Source organism: Aricia agestis, chromosome 18 (assembly GCF_905147365.1).
Source record: "Aricia agestis chromosome 18, ilAriAges1.1, whole genome shotgun sequence".
In the NCBI taxonomy this organism is placed as follows: domain Eukaryota; kingdom Metazoa; phylum Arthropoda; class Insecta; order Lepidoptera; family Lycaenidae; genus Aricia; species Aricia agestis.
Window position 1 is genome coordinate 9,107,534 of NC_056423.1, and position 22,338 is coordinate 9,129,871.

General features: G+C 36.9%; 2 protein-coding genes across 7 annotated transcripts in view; one reads left to right on the forward strand and one right to left on the reverse strand.

The window, feature by feature from the left end:
• The first annotated feature begins 592 nt into the window (after positions 1-592).
• Positions 593-2,141, forward strand: LOC121735789 (distal membrane-arm assembly complex protein 2). Its single transcript, XM_042126748.1, has 3 exons — positions 593-1,069; positions 1,269-1,701; positions 1,870-2,141. Exons 1-3 carry the CDS (start codon positions 672-674, stop codon positions 1,882-1,884), a joined length of 846 nt encoding a protein of 281 aa, XP_041982682.1. The 5' UTR covers positions 593-671; the 3' UTR covers positions 1,885-2,141.
• A 1,283-nt stretch (positions 2,142-3,424) lies between these two features.
• Positions 3,425-22,338, reverse strand: part of LOC121735784 (putative transcription factor capicua) — a 53,579-nt gene continuing 34,665 nt past the window's right edge. For all 6 annotated transcript variants that reach the window (XM_042126734.1, XM_042126733.1, XM_042126730.1 and 3 more), the window contains 10 exons: positions 21,866-22,060; positions 17,509-17,640; positions 16,747-16,843; positions 14,887-14,984; positions 13,559-13,952; positions 12,597-12,730; positions 11,514-11,657; positions 9,816-9,985; positions 8,092-8,212; positions 3,425-7,357 (listed from right to left, as the gene is read on the reverse strand). In XM_042126734.1, coding sequence (XP_041982668.1) covers positions 7,302-7,357; positions 8,092-8,212; positions 9,816-9,985; positions 11,514-11,657; positions 12,597-12,730; positions 13,559-13,952; positions 14,887-14,984; positions 16,747-16,843; positions 17,509-17,640; positions 21,866-22,060 — 1,541 coding nt within the window. In that variant the 3' untranslated portion in view covers positions 3,425-7,301. The remainder of the gene's footprint in view (positions 7,358-8,091; positions 8,213-9,815; positions 9,986-11,513; positions 11,658-12,596; positions 12,731-13,558; positions 13,953-14,886; positions 14,985-16,746; positions 16,844-17,508; positions 17,641-21,865; positions 22,061-22,338) is intronic.

Genomic DNA, 22,338 nt, shown 5'->3' on the forward strand with positions numbered 1-22,338 from the left:
CTTTTACCGAATTCGGCTAAACCTCAACTATTTCTGTACGAGCTCAATCTTCATAATTTTGAAGTCGGTGCCAGTTCCAAAAGTTTCAAATATTCTGTCAGAGAACTAAAGATTCAGCTATCTGGTACCGGAATTCGGAAAAAGGCACTATTAGATAGGAAAAATTATTTAATACTTTTTAGTTCATATTAATATAAGGATGTTATTATTGTTTTTACCTTGGAAGTCGGTTATAATTTTTTGTTAAAAATAATAATTGCATATTTTCAAGCTAAAAATTAGGTTTTTGTGACCAAAATATAAAAGTTAAAAAAATAAAAACATTGACATTTTGAGTTTGCCGGGAATGTTCAGAAAGAGTGATGTTGTGTTTTTGTATTATATTTTCCTAAAATTGTGTTATCTGGGTTTTTAATGTGTAAAATTGGTAGGATATTAACCATTAGATATATTTTGTTATCGTGCACAAGTGTAGGAAGTATTACCTCAATGCATTTGACAGTTCGCAGCTGTTTGACAAATGACAATTGACAATGACATTCGAATTTCGGTATGATTTTATGAATTTTTGATTTGAGCATGAGCACAAAATATTTGTAAAAACGTAACATAAATATATTTTTGAGTGTAATAATGTATTAGACAATAAATCTCCAGTGTAAAAACCCGATATGGCATTAAATTTAAGTCGTTACATATTGCGGAGGTCACGTACAACCTCTCGAAATTATTGCGAATATAAGTCGCTATACGAAAAACACGAAGCTGGTAAACAGCCGAAGAAAGTGTTCGGTCAAGAATACCCCGAGTGGAAGAAACCTTGGATCGAGCGGGAAGGGGAATGGAAAAGCAAGTTGTCTTTATTCGTCGAAAGAAGCCCTCCTATGGAGATTATGAATACTCTACAAAAAGCGCCGTACGTGACTACTGACGATGTGAAAGATTGGTGGAAAAGCATGCAGGTTATGCAGGAAATCAAGAACCAAGAGTTTCTACCGGAGAGAGTGGCGGCGTTAGGCTATAACCTGGCAGCTGTACATTTCTTTACATATCGTGGTTGTGCAGTGAGGTCAGTCTGTTATGACTTTAATAACCTAAACTAATTAATATTTTTACTTCTATTTTTCTATCAACTCAAGTATGTTAGACATTCTTGACAAAAATAGAAGTTAATTCTGTTTGTATTGCATTTGAATGTCCCCAGTAAAGGAAACTCCTTTACACACTCAAGAAGATTATATTTTATACATTTAATTCTTTTGTTGCAGACTCAAGGACAGCAATCACTGGATAATAGGGGACTTTAACACACTAAAACTACCAGATCAGTATACTGAGGGCTATAACGTAGAAGCAGTAGACTGTAGTAACTTTAATAACAAGGGCTTAAGGTATGAAGGCGTCAAAAACTTAACAGGACTGACATGTCTCAAATGGTTATCTTTGAGAAACAACAAGCATATAGACGTATGGTGCTTAGATCGGATCGCGGGACAGAATGGCAGATCGTTAGAATTTCTGAACATAACTGGATGTGACTTATGTGTGGGTGGCGTCCATGCCATTGCAAGAATGACAAATTTAAAAATGTTAGTCATAGATGACCCTGGAGACAATATGGACCTGCAAGTGGCCCTCGCTATGCTCGAAGAGGAAAACCCTGAACTGTTAATATGCATAGACAATGAACAAACTACTGAAGTGAGTAAAGAATAATTGTCCACATCTAGTGCAAATAGATAAATTATTTTATGTACATATTAGATTAAATGTATTTTCGTTTTTGAATATAATATCTTATTATTTCCAGTAAATATCTTATTATTAGGTAAGGGAGGTACAAAATAAAAAACACTTATTGTTTTCCTGGTTTTTATGTTTTAACATAAGTTCGTACAATGATTCAATATCCAACAGAATGACTATTACCGCATGGTAAATTGCGTCGGGGTTTATATTTTGTTAAAATATTTCTGGTGTTTGGTCCTTGACTTGGATTCTGTCAGGTTCTATTCATTGAATACTTAAATATAAGTCGTCCTTCTAAACAAAATATTTACATGTACCACATTGACTAAACAATTTAACTAATACCTTATTTAGAAGAAATAAATAACAAATATGAAATGCTCAATTTTATGTCCTTTTAATTTCTATCTTATATAATACCTTGTCTTAATCAACCTTTCAGTCAATATACCTATTTAAAGCTGAGTTGAGATTACCGCAGTAGACACCATACACCAGCAGGGCTAGCATAACAACAGTAGTCATGGGAAAGAATCGACACAATGACAGATTTTATCGACAAAATGGCGTATTTCCATTGTCTAATTAATTTCACTTTGTATATTCTTCTGTAGAAATAAATTGTTTCTATGCTGACAATGCTACGTCTGCACTGATGGCGAACTAATGGCGCGCGTGCCAGAAGTGGCACGCGTCATAAAATTTTGAGCATGCAACTGATCACAAAATTATTATAGTGATTTTTCTACAAAAGCGCCAAGTTAGGCTTGGGGTATTATATTTTTAAATCGCGTCAGGATTACAAAGAAAAATATTATTTGATGGCACGTCTATGACATCACTAAAGAATTCTTCAGTAAAGTAGCACATTGATAAGGAAAGGCTTGCCATAGCTGCACTATTTCTTTCAGGTCACAATTTCTATTCAATTTACAGCTTGGTATGGATCTCTGAGTATGTTATTTCTCTATTGATGCATATCAATAAAAATAATATATATTTTTAGTGTCAAGTGAATTCAGGCAAATGCTAGCTAGAGATTTAAAACCACATGACAATTTAATCTCACTAAGCGGAACCATAATATTGAAAATCTTGAAAATGGTGAAACAGGCCCTAAATCTTGATGTCTGTTTCACCACTTTCTGATAAAGTGCCGAATAGGCTATTCACAGCTTTTTTGAAAGATTCTCCATACTACATCTGACAAGTTAAGTGGTAGATAGCCTTATCAGGAAGTGATGAAACAGGCCCTAAAAATTGTATTTGAGTGTTTGTGCGTGATTTCTATTGCCATAGTCTCAACTTAGCATTACTCCTTAAAATATCAAGCTTTTAGACAATAAGGTACAAATATTTATGCATTAGACACCAAAATAAGTTTGAATATTTAAAAAATAAACCCTGGATTCTTATCAAAACTTTAACTGAAATTTCAAAATGTAATGGCTTAAAAAGACGAAATCAGATGATTTAATATTACAATAATTAATAATCATACTGTTCTTGTAATTAAAAATGTAAGATTTAAGTAAAAATCCTTAGGCTCTATACTCAAATCACAATCAGGAAGAAACCATTCAAATAAGCTGAATAAAACTGAACCTTAATGGTCTGAAAAATAAACAATTGATTAAAATACTAAATATATATTGATTCCAATAAAATAAATACAAGCTACTCAATATGATTCATTTTAATCACGATGACACAATCAAGACTTAAAATAAAATACAATCACTGATCTCGAATAAAATAAAACAGGGCGCCTAGCCAACACGTTTTTTTTATCTCTTCCTTATAGAATCCCCGATGTATGGAATTGACATAAGTGTAAGATAATATTATGTACTCGAAATTCGACTCATGTCGGTGATTAAGTAAAGAAGAGATAAAGAAAACATGTTGGCTAAGCCCCCTGTAGATTAAATCAATCGTTGTACTCACACTGGAATATAATATATTATATACAACTGAGTCTTAAAAACAACTTACTAATTTCTCTCCTAATAAACTTAAAATTTAAGCTTGATATAAGGAATAATGTAATTTAGGCATTTATAATAACGTTGCAATCTATAGTGACTATCCAACTGTAAAGTCATTGAACAGGTAAAAATTTAAGAAACACCTAACGCTTCTCTCTTTCCCTCGCGCACCAATTTAATGCTGTTAATACGGAACAGCAATACTGTCGTCTGTAGCATGTAGGCAATTTTTATCAAATATTTCTCATATTTGGTGGCTCGATTTAAACAAAAAAAAATCATAAAATATATTTCGCAGACGTATTTAAAAAAATCTCAGTTGTTAGGTACTTTAATTTGAGAAATTAATTATTTTTAGTACAAAGACCTATTTAGGTTACCACATCCCTTTCGTTCTTTGTATGGATTAAAGAGAAAGCATGACGTTATAGAAAGAAGACCACTATAGAAAGCACTTAATACTTCGTTAAATCGATCGTACTTTCGCCAGTCGATGTTTTTCGTTCGTGCGTGCGAAGACTCGGGGCTTAGCCGACGATATGAAAATGATAATAAAGTTACAAAGAGTTGTGGAAATTGAAGTGACACTATCACAAGTTATTTTTGTTTCAAAAACATACCCAACGCACTTGACTAATTAAAAAATGTTGGGTTGACATACTTCATAGCGGAATCGTATTCTTGTAACTTCGTTATCGCTTCGATATCGCCGAGCCCCTGTGATGTAGACAGTACTATGGTAACAAGACAACAACATGAATTGACTACGGTACGGCTCAGTGACTTAACTATAATGCTCCGACTATACGCGTCGAAATTACAAAGTTACGGGAATATTCACACCATCGAAATTAGAACTCTGCGCTAATAAAATAGATTTAAAAATCGAATGGCAATGCCAAAAATAATTGGATATGAAATTTTCAGCTTTATTATTCTGACACAGAGTTCTAATTAGAATGCTGTAAATTCTGTAACTCAGTATTTTCGGCGCGTATAGTCCTAAGCTAAGATTTAACAGTGCGAAAATATTTCTTACATTACTTTAATAAATTCTCTCGACTTCCCCACTCCTAAAGCAATTATTCTAAGCGCCAAAGAGATCAATAAAAATACATTATCTTTTGATATACAATCAGTTTTGTATTGGCCGAATTTTCAAGTACAAATACCTATTATTAGCATTCACTAAAATAAAAAAAAATTACTTTGAGAGCCGGGAAACTTAACTACGTAACTATGTACAGTGAGATTGTTAATATATAAATATGTAATTATCTAGTGTCGTTAATGATTTGAGCTGAATTATTATAGAACTGTTTACCTTTCGGTAGCGTCGAGCGTGGTCTAACACGCCGTAACTTCACACCGCAAAAACCAGAGTGAGGTTGGCAAGAAACGGAAGTAACCTTAAAGATTTCTCTAGTAAAGACTGATATTTGATTAATATTTTGTCAATGATCTAACACCATTTCTCACTAATTAATTAATAGCTAAAATATAAGAAAATTATAATGTTAAACCACGCTTGACGCCTCAACATGAAATACAACTTAACAGAAAAAAACTTAAGCTCCGTAACAAACTATCATTATGAACTTACGTTTAATCACAATAGATAAAACATGGCAACATCCCATTCGCTTATCTATTCGCTACAATATTAAATAATTAGATATTAATTTTTTATAAGACTTTTTTTAAACTTGTGGAAGACCAACATCACAACAAAAATAGAAAAACGATACAAATAAAGAAACTAAACGCACCAAATGTTAACCACCCCTGATGCAGGCGAGGGGCCTCTCTATTGCAATTCCCATATTTATAAATGCAGTCGCATTTCCACCATACCAGATGAGTAACTACCGTCAACTTGTTGCAATAAAGACAGGGAGTATGACAAAAAAAATATACTAGCTACGGTAAAATCAATAATGAATATTTGAGCAGATGATCTTCTATGTATAAAGGTTTAGACGAAAATTATTACTCGAGAAAAAAGTCTTTCTGTATATAGACAAATTTGCTTTGATTGGGGAGTCCCCCATACATGAGATGATTTTTATCTTGGATATGACAATTATATTTTTCTTAAACCTCAATAGCAGTAGAGCATGTGCTAAAAATATTTCTACTCGTAGTTGACGCCACACAATAATATGTAATTTTTTGTAAAAAATGTTGATAGATTTTATCCCAAATCTTACATTGCAAGTTTCATTTGTCCACTCCCTGTTTTTAAGAGAACGAGTCTTAAAAAAATATAAATTACATGAGATCGTGCCTATATGAGTAAAGTGCTTATTTTAGTTACTACCAACTTGATGAATGAAATAAATACGGCCAGACGTCACCGACCAAAGGCTTCGAATGAAATTAGTAATTTTAATATTATAAATATTAATATTATTTCAATGTTACTTAAATATGTTCTTCTGCACCTTTGTGTTATAAAACATTGACAACTAAGTCATAAGTATAAATGTTACTATTAAATTAAAAAGTGTGTATATTTTACACAAATTATCGTAAGCAAAATGAAAATTGTATTTGTATACTACAGAACTGTTACAGTATAAAATGTATATGTTATAGTAGACATTCACTATAGAAAAAATAATTGAATACCTAAAGAAGCGAATAATTGTTATTTACACAGTCGCACGTCAGTAACACGATTTTTTATTTATTTTTTAATATTTTATTAACTTAAAATATTAATGTTGATTAATTAATTAAAATAACCAATTAATGTAGGCGTATAACTAGCGTAAATGCTCGAGGCATTTTTATGAATCTCAAAATAAAAATTCAAACTACCCCCAAAATCTAGTCTACGGCGCAAGAAAGAAACGGATCTAATATACCCAGCTATTGCAAATGTTACTTTCGTAAGATGGCGTTGCCCCTAGCAAGAACAGATTTGAGTAAACGTAACTATATAAAATGGCGAATAATTTCATCTCCGCCAAATTATAATTTGCGTTTAACTCAATCCATCACAGGAACACGAGAATATTGCAAATGTAATCTCAGAATACAACAAGATGTTAATAAGTAATAACTTTGTCTTATAACGATACAACGTGCAGACATCGATTTTTAAAACTTAATGACTTATTACCCAGAAGTACACGCCAAAATCTTTTCGTGTGAAGTCAGCCAGTCGTTCACAGCTAACTTCACACGAACGAGACATTTAAAATTAATTTCGTAAATATGTATAAAACCACAGATAAGCTTATAGTACTCTCGTACTTTCGATAACATCAATACTCAAGCCATTCTGAATCCTAACTCAGTACATGAAAGCTTAAATTGAACTAACCCAGCGCGTACGTTGCGTACACGCAAACGCGTACGCAGCGTATACGTAAACACGTAACGTATACGCAAACGCGTACCAACAAACATGAACACAGCTTCTTATGTTTTAACGTCTAAAACACCCTCAACTTACATGATATATCACTTGATACAACCATAAGCAAGTTTCTGTATTGTCCGTCAACAATTTCCATATCACTCGCGTACTACGATGGATATGGTGTAGCCGCATCGCTAACTGGCTGTGGATGTCGGCTGCAACACCGCCGACACTAAAGGTGAACTCACATCTGGAAATAAAAAAATATTTACTTAGCAGGAAACGGGCATAGAAATTTTTGCCAAGTTAACAAACGCGTGTCATCAAAGTTATAGAATAAAAAGTATATATTTTTTTTTAATGTCGCAAATGCCTTACAGCCCTTCTGAGGAGTCCTAATAATATGCGCTGCAGATTGCAATAAAAATAGTAGTAAAGTTACCTCAGGAAAATTGATTATTTAAAAATATCGAATTCGTTGGAAATCGAAGTTATCATCTCGAGAAGACTCCTATATTTATAGATTTCTTGTCGACTCAACAGTGTCCACAGAGTCATTCTTAATGACAAACGTTTCCTTTGAAGCATCCGACATTTTTGTCATATATGCGCAAAAAGCATGCCGGTATGTGAGAAATGTCACGACTCACGCATATCTTCTTAGAGGGCGCTTAGACAATCAATTTTATTGTGTAATATCACGTATTGCGTTATGCCTAATATCATTGACCGTCTAGTGGCGCATCCACACATGCCGCCGGCTTGTACCGCCGGGTTTGCCGCAGGCTTTCAGATTACCTTGCCATCGAAGCCGGCGGTATGTGTGCTTAGCCGGCGGCAGGGCCGCCTACCGTGGCAATCGCGCGCCTTCAATTTAATTGATCGTCTAGCTGGGGGCCCACATATGCACAAAAAGCATGGCAGTGTGTGAGAACTGTCACGCATGTCTTAGAACGCATACGATAATGTGTCAAAATAACTCACTGGTGGGCGTGTTGACGTCGGAGTGCGGAGTGAGGTTGGACTGCGCCATCATCTTCTGCCGCACCTCGCGGATCTTCAGCTGCAGGGACGTCTTCGTCGGGAATATGTCCGTGTGCGCCGCCTGAAAATGGCATTGGATATTTTATGACGAGAGAGCGCCACTTATGATCTATTCACAACGGACCAGCCCCACGAAGGCCACGTTTCCACTGACGCGGAGCGGAGCGGAGAGGAGCTTACCGGTGCCGAATTGACCAATCACCATGCTCGAAATCTTCGCTGTCATTCCGCTGGAATAGCACGATTGGTCAATTCGGGCACCGCTAAGCTCCTCTCCACTCCGCTCCACGTCAGTGGAAACGTAGCCTTATATACCAGACCACGGAGCTAATACAAAGACGAGCTGGCCTAAGCAACTATGCACTGTGATTTTCAACTAGGTCCTGACGTCATCATTGTGGGCGGGCTTAAGTCAGTACACTTTCAGCTTTTATTATGATATTACTTTTAAATTTTAATCGTAACAAAATATCCAGGGCATATTACGTCCCATAATATTCAAGACAAAATGACATCTTATGTAAGATAGTTGAACTACGTAGTAACATCAACATCGACCTAAACTAGGGGCAGCTCATGCCTCCCCCCTAGCTGAAATCCTGGGTACGCCCTTGACTAGGCTATTTTGATATAATTTGACATAGGCATTTGGCATGTTTCATAATCCGCTATCAAAATCAAATAAAAAATCACAATATTTCTATTCAGAATGAATTTTATAAAAAAAATCTGAACGTTAAATCTATATAATTGAAGTCTACCAATATTACATTGTGGCAGAACACCCAGCACCACAATTCTGCATCACGCTATCGATGTTACTGAGAGATCATAATTATAATTCAACGTCTGAAATTACATCAGTACACTTCAGCCTAACTGAGCATGGCTGTCTCGCTCGATCGGAATATCTTCCTTAGCAATATATAACTGATGTATTGTTAAAATAAAAAAAGCCTCCGTCACAATAGACATAACTTCTGTCTACTCTGCCTCCGTGGTCCAGTGGTTTTGAGCGCGGCTCTTGACCCGGAGGTCGTGAGTTCGATTCCCGCGTTGGAAACATGTTATTTCCAACTTCGGTTAGAACAATGCAGGCTGATCACCTGATTGTCTGACAAGATCATTCATGTGCTTCGGATGGGCATGTAAAAAGTCGGTCCTGCGCCTGATCCCTCGCTAGTCGTGTAGGACATCCGTCCCACTGGGCTACGAGAGTAAAGGAATAGAGTGCTCTTATGTACTGCGCACACACTTGAGCACTATAAAATGAATCCTGGGTAACTGGCCTGGTTTCATTAAAACTGGCCACCGTCACCGAAACCGGTGTGGGAGTTATTGGAACGAAGTTCTTAATCGCGCGTTGCGAAAGGGGGTTAGACGGAAAAAGTTGTGACGACACTTTTTTATTATTACCTGCATAGTAGGGGCAGAGGGCGTTGATAGCATTCCTGGGCCTCAACTAGATGGCGTGTTTGAGAATAAACAGCGACATCTACCGGACGTTTAAATAGATTTTATTACAATTCCACAAAAGTGCCGTTAGTATTCCTGGGCGTCAACTGATGATGAGATGAGATGAGATGGCGTTTTCTTTATAAATTCGTTCCATCCGGGTGTCCCTTGACACTTCTCAAGTTTTTTTTAAGTTCAAGTTTTATTACCTGGAAGTGCGTAGTCGCCTGCGTGGTGGGGAACATGCCGTGGTCCTGGAACAGCTTGAGCACCAGCTGGCGGCGCTGCTCCAGCACGCGGCGGTGGCCGGCCTCGGCGCGCGCGCCCGTCGCGGCCGAGCACGGCGTACGCGGTGACACCTCGTCCGCGCCCTCCGCAGCTAAAAATATGTTAAAATATTAATATCACTAAGCTGTTGAGCTTGTTTATTTTTTCATATAATGAGACACTTTTCTCGCTACCACATTGTAGATGTGGGAAAAGTGTATATTATTTGTGTACGCGATACCGCGTGAGGACGCGTACACGTTTTCAATGAGCCAAATGCAAGCATCTTGCCGGCATCTCTCCCACCGCGCCCCTCTCGGCGATGCTGGCGCCACTTCTCATCAAGCGCCCTAGGGCGCACCATCAACGTTTTTACAAACGTAATAACTTATTTTCTGCAATTTACATCAAATACAGACCACAATACAAGTTATTTGTAATTAAAACAAACAATTTGGACTGTGACTAACCTTCGCCTGCATCCAAAAATATTAAGGGCCTGTTTCACCACTTTCTGATAAAGTGCCTAATAGGCTATTAATAACTTTTTTGACAGATTCTCCATACTTGATCTGTCAAGTTAATTGGTGGATAGCCTTATCAGGAAGTGGTGAAATAGACCCTAAGTCTGTAATACAGGGTCCTTCCGAATCGACAACACAAACAAGCCACGCCCGGCTTGCTGGCACCGCCCACTACACACACTCACCAGAGTAAATAGACTTAAGGGGGCGACTAACCCTAAAGTGTCGATTTTGTAATTAATTTTTATACTTAAAAATAAGCTCCGAATTGTTTCATTTTGTAAAATAAGATAGTACATTTCATTTTCGAGAATTCGATCTGAGCAAAAATACGATATCTTAAAATTTTCTCGATAGAAAAAAATCACAAATAATCACAATATCTAATTGCTAGATGATGCTAGATGATTTAATTTTCACGAATTTTTCATTTATTGCCATAACCGTGCATTGAACTAAGTTAATATTTCAACACATTGTATAAAATTCTATCATTGAGAGATCGACCTAGCGGATTTTTAAAATGTTGTATATTTATCGAGTTATTGAGAAAAAACTAATTTGGCGATGAATCCGCGTCGTTCTTTTTCACCTGGCATATGAAAAACGGGCGTGAGTATGAAGAGAGGACGATGTTTGATTTTTGAGGTTAGTAGCCCTCTTAACGAGAAGGCCTACTCAGAAGAGATCTCGAAATTTATACGCGCGCCGTATTACTCAGCATTGTTAGACCATAAAGTTAATATACCTAGCGGAATAGAGAAACAAAGGCCTGAGCAAGAGAGATGTCACTATCAGTAACACTGCGTGGTAAAAAGAGACGTGTGATACATGACAGCAGCACTCTTTTTTTGACGTCTAGTCGGCACGTGCCGCACGTTGACAATTTAATCTCATAGAATTCATGTTCCATCGTGCTTGTGTAAGTGTATACGTACACATATTTTTCACACAGTTGAAAACCAAATTCGGTTTCGTTTGACAACCGAGATTGTTGCTCTATTCCGCTAGGTATATTAACTTTATGTGTTAGACATGTCGAAAGAGACACTCGCGCCCAACTCGCGTATTGTTTGAAGTCGAGATACTCCTCAGTTCTGTCTACTGTGCACTCACCGCGGAAGTTGTCGACGTTGAAGTCCGGGCCGAAGAAGGTGTTGCCGACGAGCTTGGTGGTCGCGTGCGGTGTGCCGTACGAGTGGGGTGTCGGCATGCTCGGCTCACTGTCCCCGCCCACCACAACGGACGTCTGTTCGTCGTCTGAAATTATATGCAATTGTATAAGACTACGTAGTTTGAAGTAAAATGAAATAATGGATATTTATGGAGGATTATCTATATAATTTTTTTTCACTGATAGATATGTAAATGAATAGCTAAAGGAAGAAATGCCAAAAAAATGCAATTTATCTTAAAAAATAGATTTTTCTTGTTTAAGGTTTTTGGTTGCATATTAGTATTAAAGGGCTTTAAATGTTGCCTAATTCAACAATCTTCGTAGTAACTCATAACCTTCGCAACTATAGCATCCTCGCTCATCAATATGAGCCAAGACCACATATTTGTAGGCCTGTACGTACCCGATGCCGATCTTGTGTCTCTTTTGCACGTAGAGCGCGCTCTACGGCAATAGTTTTAAATAATATTCGTAGTAACTCAAAACGAGCCTTCATCACTTTCACATCAACTTGAACATCAGCCAAAACCATATCCCTATATGACTGTAGCCCTAGACCAGGGTTTCTCAAACTTTCGGCTCCACGAACCCCTGTTTATTTCCAGGCGACAGCGAACGTAAAGGAAGGTAACAAAATATTATCATTATAAAGTGCCAAAAGAGTGCCGCGCGTGCCTGCCAGTTATCAAGCCACCATTAGCGCGCGTTCAGACATGTCACGTTCGCATTTTCTGCACGTTTTTTGCTCGCGCGGATTCAGCACATGTGAAATTGCTATGAATTATGAATACGCGCGAGTAGAAAACGCGCAAGTCTGAACGCGCGCTTTCTGAAATCTTGACGCGTACCCCCTGCCGTCGAATAGCGAACCCCTAGGGGTTCGCGTACCTCACTTTGAGAAACCCTGCCCTAGACGATCAATTTTATTGTGCAATATTATTGAACATCGCGCGCCTTTCAATCTTATTGCCAAATAAATTGTACAATAAAATAATGTTCAATATTATTATAGGTTTACGTACCCATGCCGATCTTGTGTCTCTTTCGCACGTAGAGCGGGCTCTGCGGCACGACCATGGCACTGGGGCTGCACGCCTCCGGCTTGAACTGCGGCAGCGTGCTGAACTTCGCCTCGAAGTTCACCGTCTCGAGCACCCTGTTTATAAATTATTGTTTTAATGCAATGTTATTTTTTTCATTTAATGTTACAAAATTGGATTTTAAGTTAGTGCTTAGTTGTAAGCTATAGTTATTAAAATAAATTAATAAACTGTTATGTATAACCTACGAATAATAACAACTAAGGAAGAGAAACTGTGTCAAAAAATTTGTTCAGATTCTACAAAATGTGACCCGAATAAATGCATACTTTATGCAAAAAGAGGCCCGAATACATGCAAGAATTTTGTGTAATTATAAAAGTGACAATCATTGTCAACGGCTTTATTTTGTCAATTTGAATGTAGTGTTTCGTAGCTAATAAATAGCTATTGCCGTATTATTTTAGTGTGCGAAAAGAACCTTGAGAACCAAATTCAAAACGATTGAAGTATGGAAGTTAAGTTTCTTTAGTTTTTATTATTCGTAGTTTAGTTAAACACTAAACGTTCCTTCCGCGTAGACAGTGAATTCCGAAGGGAACCGTATAATATATTTTCGCACTAATGTAACCTATATCTTTCACCGAGATCAACTTAGTATCCGTGATAAATTAAATAAAAATAGGTCCAGTAGTTCGTGAGATTAGCGCCTCGAAACAAACTTGTCTTGACATGGCCTGAGCAAATAACGTAGGTCCGCCATCAGCTTATGAATAAATTTTATCGATGGTGATATTCATAGGCAGATGGCACCTACGTAATTTGGTCATGTTATGTCAAACCAAGCCGACAGATGACGACTTGCATTAAATTGACATAATCCGACCAAATGACGACGTAGGTCTGTCTACTGACCATGAATCAATTTCTTCGATGGTACTTACTTGTCGCGTCCATCTTCATTGCCCTTTTTAAAGAGGCTCTTCTTTAGCGACGGGCTAGGTAGATTCTCGAGTTTCTTTGGCGAGTTCACCGCTTCTGGCGTTTCATGGGTGCGATCATGGGTTACGGGCGTCCGATCGTGGGACACGGGAGTCCTGTCATGGGATACCGACGTCCTGTCATGGGACACGGGCGTCCGATCGTGTGTTACAGGCGTCCGATCGTGGGACACGGGCGTCCGATCATGGGTCACAAGCGTCCGATCGTGGGTCACTGGCGTCCTGTCGTGGGACACGGGCGGCCGGTCGTGAGTCATAGGTCTCTCATAGGTTATTGTTGGGGCCTCGGAGCGGGGCACTTGCTGGTCGTTAGCGCCCGATGATCCGGTTGACATGCCTGTAAACATGTATAGTATAAAGAAAAACTAAAAAAAACATGCTTTTTTCATCTATTTTTTTTTCAAAAATTTTAACAAATTATTGCATTGTCAATATGCAAAGTTTCGAATTAATTAGGCCACTAATTATCGATAGGTAAAGATCGTGCTCAAAGATTCCGTTACATACATGTACAGCCCAAGCTAATAAAATGAAGTTTTATTCACACGTACTAAAATATTTAAGAAATATTTTCGAATTCTACGCTGCGTAAATTATATTGTATATTTTTTTTATACGGGCTTTGGCCCACCACACATTCCCACCACTGTATCTCCTGTGTCGCCAGGTCACACGGTCGCCGGTCGTGTCGGTCTTCCGTCCCACTGAGTTATAAGAGTAAATGAATAGAGAGTGCTCTTGTGTACTGCGCACACGCTTGGGTACTATAAAATTACTCCTACGTAGCTGGGCTGGTTTCAATGAAACCGGCCACCGTCACCGAAACCGGTGTGGGAGCTATTATTATATTATATATATGTTATTTCCGCTCTTACAACTTTCGTCATTCGTTTAAGTCAGCAATTTGTCGCTGCGGTGTAACAAGCATTCATACAAAATAATACACACACTTCCTTTGGGTTTCAACTTTCAGCACAAATTTTTACTTAACGGTGTCAAATAAATTCATACCTACTTCCATGCTTAATATTATAAATGCGAAAGTGTGTCTGTCTGTCTATCTGTGAAGAGTGTGTAATGCTCTAACCGCTGAACCGATTTTGCTGAAATTTGGTATGGGGTATACTTTCATTCCAGAAAAATGTACGGTTACCGCGCGATAAATGAAATCTGGCGCAACAGGCGCGTCTAGTTGCGGGCGTCATCTAGTTTTTATAGAAATTGTGGTATATTATACAATGTATAGTATATTATACACATACATAGCTCACCTCGACTCAACCTCTTCTGTAGCGGCGCGCGGCCGAGCTGCGCGGGCGTCGGCGCTAAAGGGAACGGACGAGTCTCCTCCATAGGCACATCCCATTGTCTATAAACATATAATTAAAAATACTTATTTATTTTAAAAAAACTTACTATAGTTTGTGCGTACTAAGATGATATGGGTGACAGTTTTCATGTTCCTTGCTACGGGTTTTTTTTACAAGAAACCAAAAAATTCAAAATGTAATAAATTATATCCCATCTACAAAAACAAATGTTTCTTATAATTGTAAATGAATAAAAATGAAAAGATGCTAAATGCTAACTTATTAATAAATATTATAAATATTAACTGTGAAATAGGAGTAAGTATAAAATTATTGTTACGAAAGCATTTGAAAAATGTCATATGCATGAAACGGAACTTATGTCAATAGAGATTGCCTCTGTTGAATCGAAATCAAATCGATAAAAAGGGGCGGCCATCTTAAATCGCCGGCACCACTGAAATGTCAGTACGAAATCGATAATTTCGATTGCAATTCCTTTACGAAGTGATTCGATATTTTTAAACTATCTATTAATTTTTGTTAGGTAACTTCCCTACTATTGTCAATTTTAATGTGTCATGCATATCATCATAATGCGCACAAACTATAGACATCCAACTGCCACGGGAAAAACATTGTACAGCTGTATGTTAACTGTGGAACATTTTTTAATTAATAAGAGGTTTATAGTGGAGAAGACGCAGTATTTTTATAATGCCTTTAATTAAAATGATGCAAACTTATAGAGTCCCAAACTGACTGTTTAAATTTTGAAGCGAAAATGATCCACGTTTGTTCCATTATCATCAACAAATCATAACATTGCAGTAGCAGGATATATTACTGCAATGTTATGACGCTAGAGAGCAGCACCAGCACAGTCAGTTTATTGACTTTGTTTACAAAAGGACATTTGACAACGTATCTTTGAATATTCTGATACGACCATAAAGTTAATATACCTAGCGGAATAGAGCAACAATCTCGAGCTGTCAAACAAAACCGAAATTGGTTTCATCTGTGTGCAAAAATATGTGTACGTATACACTTACACAAGCATAATTGAACATGATTTCTATGAGATTAAGTTGTCAACGTGCGGCACGTGCCGACTGGACGTCAAAAAAGAGTGCTGCTGTCATGTATCACAAGTCTCTTTTTACCACGCAGTGTTACTGATAGTGACATCTCTCTTGCCCAGGCCTTTGTTTCTCTATTTCGCTAGGTACCTATATTAACTTTATGGATACGACGTGCGCAACACGTCGAATTATTAACTGTATATTTAATTCCCTATTTGCCTTATTTCATGTTCTTTCTGGGTTGTTATCGAAAATGATGGGATATAAATAAATATTATATTATATTATAATTATGTATCTTCCCTGTTTACGATACACGTACAGTACTCCCAAATTAATAATGCGCATGCAAATCTTCGCTAATTGTCGTAATCACGAAAACACTCGAATCTTTGAAACGTAAGAGCCCCAAAAAATGCACTTGCATTTTGCACCTTGTTCAAAGGAAATAGAAGTAAATATCATATAGCCGGTGGCTGTCCCCTATCGCAGATCCGTCAATAAGCGCTATAACTCACCGGGAAGCCATCGCGGCGTTACCATGGTAACGTCCAAGCAACGTCAGGCGCCTCTACGTCCCTGCAAAGAGCTGTTTTTCTTAAAGTTAAGTTTAAAACAGCGCTTGCAGCGACATCTTCCGATGCTCGGGCATTACGACCGTTGCCGAAAAATTACGAAAATTTCTATGCGCATTATCACTTTGGGAACACTGTATAGTTAATTCTGCCGCACTTACATGTTCGGCTTGGTTTGTGCGCTGTTCTGCGACACTATGACGGACGGCGGCGCGCTCTGCACGCTCGCGTTCTGACTTACTTTTATCACCTCCGATTCTGAAATAAATAGTAAACATTGTCACACAATCTAGAATAAGCTTTAACAAAGTGGAGCCGGTGCTAAAAATAAAACACATATTATGCAAATCAATTAGAATTTTATATTTATCGCCATTTACGAAATTTAAGTTTGCGTTCTCGCAACGTCGGGGCCACGTTACCAAAGAAATCATGGCCGCAACTGACCCAACCGCCAATCATCATAGCAAGTTGTCACAGGAGGTTCAACAGAACTTCCTTTTTTCATCGTCAAACAGTTGTAACATCGCGTACGATGACGCAAACATTAATGTGTAAAAGAAGGCAGTGATGTACCGGAACAATTTAGCTATGCTTAGGTATCTATTCTTACAATGATTAATGAGGGATGTTTGGCGCTATGTAGCCGTAGCGTCTATGGTAATTAGTGTCCAATTGACACTACTTTGTGTCAAACAGCTGTCATAGATGACTAAATAGCTTCCACATATTGTGACGATATGGCTGTCTGACACGTCATTTGACACGAAAGACGCTACCGTCCCTCTCGTGGCAAATGATATACCGACTACCCTCATCAATAGCTGGTGTGTATGTGCGTGTGTGTACGTGCTGGTACGCGTGTGCGTATACGTGCATACGTACGTGCGTACGCAAGTACGCAACTTGCGTGCGTGTTTCACCTGAGTGCGAAAACGGCACCAACAGCCGCTGCAGCTGTACGTAGTGTAGAGGCGGGTCGGCGGGGCAGTCACCGGCCTGGCTCGCCTTGATCAGTAAGTAGCCCTGCGCGTCCATCGACAGGGTGATCGGACCTGCATATTACACCGTAGATTAATCCAGCGTCGTAACATACGCCGCGCACAACTTTTAGATCGCACGGAAAAACTGTAGAAATTGGAGCATTTGTATGCATATAATAATATTATTTTTCAATAACGATTATTGTATTCGCTTATGACAGCAATCTACCAATAACAATCAGTGTGACGGATCTACCAATAGCTAGCGACTTACGTGCGCGCGCACCTGTCCGGTCACTAACCCCTCTAACGCCTCTAGTCCACCGACGCTTTCGCATGCGACAGCGAAAACTGACAGTAAACTGTCAGTAGTATGGCAAAATTTCGCATACGATTTGTCTCGCTCTAACATTAGCTTAAATGAATTAGTTGCGTCCTTGTCGGTATTGGTTCGCAAGGAACTGCGAAATTGTCGTTACACCGCAAGTGTTTCGCTAGCGTTAATCGAATACCTCTTTCATTTTCACTATGCTATCTTGAATAGCTCCGAATAAATCTAAACCAATTTCTTCTTTTTGTTTAGTAAATAAAATTTCAATTTTTCTTATGTAACATAATTTCTTTCCCTTTTTATTGTTTAAAGTTTAACCCATAATGATCAATGAAACTTATTGTATTGTCTCTGATTTCAAGAAATATGATTTAAATTACTTTATTTATCATAACTATAGTTTGTGCGTTCTAAGATGATATGGGTGACATTTTTCATATTCCTTACTACGGTATTTTTTTACAAGAAAACAAAAATCAAAATGTAATAAATTATATTCCATCTACAAAAACAAATGTTTCCTATAATTGTAAATGAATAAAAATGAACTGTTGCTAAATGCTAACTTATTAATATAAAATTAACTGTGAAATAGGAGTATAAAACTATTGTTACGAAAACATTTGAAAAATGTCAGATGCATGAAACGGAACTTATGTCAATAGAGATTGACTCCATGGGCGTACCCAGGTTCTGGGCCAGGGGGGGAGCAAATTACGCAGATTCTGGGCCAGCGGGGGGGGCAAATCATATTTTCAATAAGCTAGGTGTTTATAAAGAATAAAAAATTAATAATTTTTAGTTGTAAAAATATTGTATTGCAAACAAATGGCAAAAATTCGTTTTATTATTTTTATAGATGAAAGTACTAGATAATATACTTAGTAGGGACGTCAACATTATCAAGGGGGGGGCAGCTGCCCTACTATAACTACTATACTATTGGGAGATCTCTATAGTTTAGTATACTCTATACTAAACTATAGAGATCTCCCAATGGTTGAAATTTTATTATTGTCAAAATATTGACTATTATTTTTTAGACATAATTCCTGCTACAGTGTCAGATTACTTAAAAAGTCAAATGATGACAGAAATTAAAAAATAAGAAAATGCCTCATTATTACACGGTCAGTCGACCGTGTAATAATGAGGCATTTTCTTATTTTTTAATTTGAATGTCAAGCAGTTTTCATTTTAGTAACTAGATGGCGTATGGGTAGACAACTATCGGTAATACCAAGCAATACCAAGTAATACCAGCAATTATTTGCTACAAAACTTGGCAAAAGAATGTAAAACTTGATTGACATTTCAATTTGAAAAAGATGCAATAATATTCCAATGAATAGGATAATAAAGTTATTATAACGATGAATAGGATATTTACAGTTATTCACACCAAATGTCACAGGAATTATACATTTTGGTTTTGACAACATCTTAGCTGCACTTGTGCAAGATAACGGATATTTAATGGCTAATATTTTACCAATAATTAATGATTAAACGAACTTACTTGTACGTGAACTTCTATCATAATTATACGATGTGTTTCGTCCGAAGAGATTAGTATCTAAATATTATTTTCTAAAACACAATGTAAGTATCGCGTTAAGTGATACCACCTCGCACTATAGTTGAAAGCTGCTGTCAACACCACAGAAAAAAAAATCGTTATCCCCCACTCCAAACTCAACTTTCCCCAGACTGGAGGCCCGGCTTCATTTAGTTGAGATAAACAATAATTATTGTGATATTTCTTATACTCATGTAAGGGCTGTATTGGGTGGGTGGGTATCACTAATATCTTCGGACGAAACACTTCGTATAATTATGATAGAACTTCACGTACAAGTAAGTTCGTTTAATCATTAATTATACTCGTGTTTCGTCCTCAAGATTAGTATCTAAATATTATTTTCTAAAACACAATGTAGATGTTTAGAGCTAAAATTCTAAGAGCTAATTATAACAACTTCTTATACTTTAAGTTCAAATTAAAGTTAGATATTATAAATCTTATTTAATCAGTGAACACAAAGACTTAGCTAGAGCAATATTATGATTTTCTACTATTGGTCTGTCATAGAATTTAGCGAAGGTAGTGGAATTGCCGCTCCATCCTGCAGTTTGCCTGATGGCGTCGAGGTTAACACCTAGCTTTTTTGCCATCGAGGTAGAAGCATGGCGAGTGCTATGTGATGAGAAGATAGATACGTCAATTCCACTATCTTTCAAAGTTGATTTTATCCAGCGGCTAATAGTTTGGCTGGAAACCGTTTTATGAGGTTTGCGAATACTAATAAACAGTTCTTTGGACTTTCTCAGATATTTTGTTTTCTCTATATAAACTTTAAGAGTGTCAGCTGGACAAATTTCGGGGCGTTCATCAAAAAACGGTAAATACAAAATTGGTTGCTTTGTACCTATTTTAGAAGACTTTATAAAATTTAAATTATGCCTTGTCGGTGCAGGTTTTACCTGTTTTTGTTGTTCTGCTTTCAGGTCCGAACTTGACTTCGAAACTGCTTTAGCAGTTTTTAACATTTCGGCTAAATTTTCGCCAAATAGATAACTGTCAATCTTTGTCAAATCTAGATGGTCTTTTAAATTCTTTTTAACGAAGTTTAAGGCTAAATTTCGCCTATTAGACATTTTTTATTATTTAATATTAAATTTTAATTTAATTTAAACGTGAAATCAAATGAGATGCGAAGTGGTTGAGCACTAAAATGCTAATGAAGCCGGGCCTCCAGTCTCGGGAAAGTTGAGTTTGGAGTGGGGGATAACGATTTTTTTTTCTGTGGTGTTGACAGCAGCTTTCAACTATAGTGCGAGGTGGTATCACTTAACGCGATACTTACATTGTGTTTTAGAAAATAATATTTAGATACTAATCTTGAGGACGAAACACGAGTATAATGAACATCAAAAACCCAAATAACACAATTTGGAAAAAATTATAAAAACCACACCAACAATAAAAAGTAGAAGAAGTGTCAAAGTAACATGCCCGCCAAAACTCTTTCAGTTGTCAGTTTTCAGTTTGATAAAAACTACATCTATTTTCAATTTCACAACAGACTTTAACCATAAAAACAATAAAAGAGTACAATTCGTGTGTATAGGCTTGTCAATCAAAATCTCCTAGTGTGTGTGTTCAGTGTTGTAGTGTGTGTAATGTTTTATTTATTAAAAAATTGATGTTAAAAGCATAATTTCAAATTTTTTTTAATTCGAAATTTTGAAGAAAACGACAGAAATAATCTATATAGATAAAATTCTATCCAATTCGAGAAAAAAGAAAAAAAAAACAAACTGTGCCAAAAAACACGATTTAAAACAACCTAAATCTCACATTATATTACTCGCCGCAAGGCTAATGTGAGATTTAGATTGTTCTGAATCGTGTTTTTTGGCACAATTTGCTTTACTTTTTTTTCTTTTTTCTCGAATTGGATAGAATTCTATCTATAGATTATTTCTGTCGTTTTCTTTTTATGAATTACAGCTCCAAGTTGCCGAAATTAACAGCAATTCTTTGCCCATTTCCTCTAAAATTTTGCCGAGTTACATATTTTTTTACTCAACTATTTCATATTAAAGTGGTAGAAAGTAATTCCAACATTGTATAGACGACTTTCTCAACAGTACATTGTATTTTTTTCATACCGTTAAGACGTCAATACAATCCATAAACAGGTGATATTCTAAACCTTTTACAGCAAAAATCACAAGACTGTCGCGGGTTTGAGTTGGATTATTTAAAAATACTTAAAAAAAACAAAAATCTAGCTCCAACATTAGATTATTATTGAAATGATCTTATATGCTGTGCATTAAAACTTATAGAAATACTGTATTTTAACTGTTAAATCACGTCTGTTAATCAGCGAAATCGGCAAAATTTCGTATACGGACTCTTAATATATAGATAGATGGAGTTACATATTAAAAACTCACCTGATGTATTATCCGATATATTTTGCTTGACAAGGGTGACACTCTTCAACAGATTCGGTTGATGATTCTGTTGCGTACCGCTCGATATGACCTGCAGCATTCCCCCTGAGTTAGGCGACGGGCTGTTGATGATTGACGCTATGGCACTGTCCAACGCCGCTTGCGTCACCGGATTGGGAGTACCCAGAGATATACCTTTGGAATATAATATACAAATGTAAAGAACAGTAACAAACACGAATTAAAAATTGTACTAATCGATAACCATACTAATATTATAAATGCGAAAGTGTGTCTGTCTGTCTGTCCCGCCCAAACCGCTGAACCATTTTGATGAGATTTGGTATGGATATACTATTGAGACCCGGAAAAATGTACGGTTATGAAAAATGTAAGTTTGTTAACCGCGTGGGAACGCGGTTAACAAACTTTGAAAAAAATTAAAAAAGAAAACAAAAATAAAAGAAAAAGAA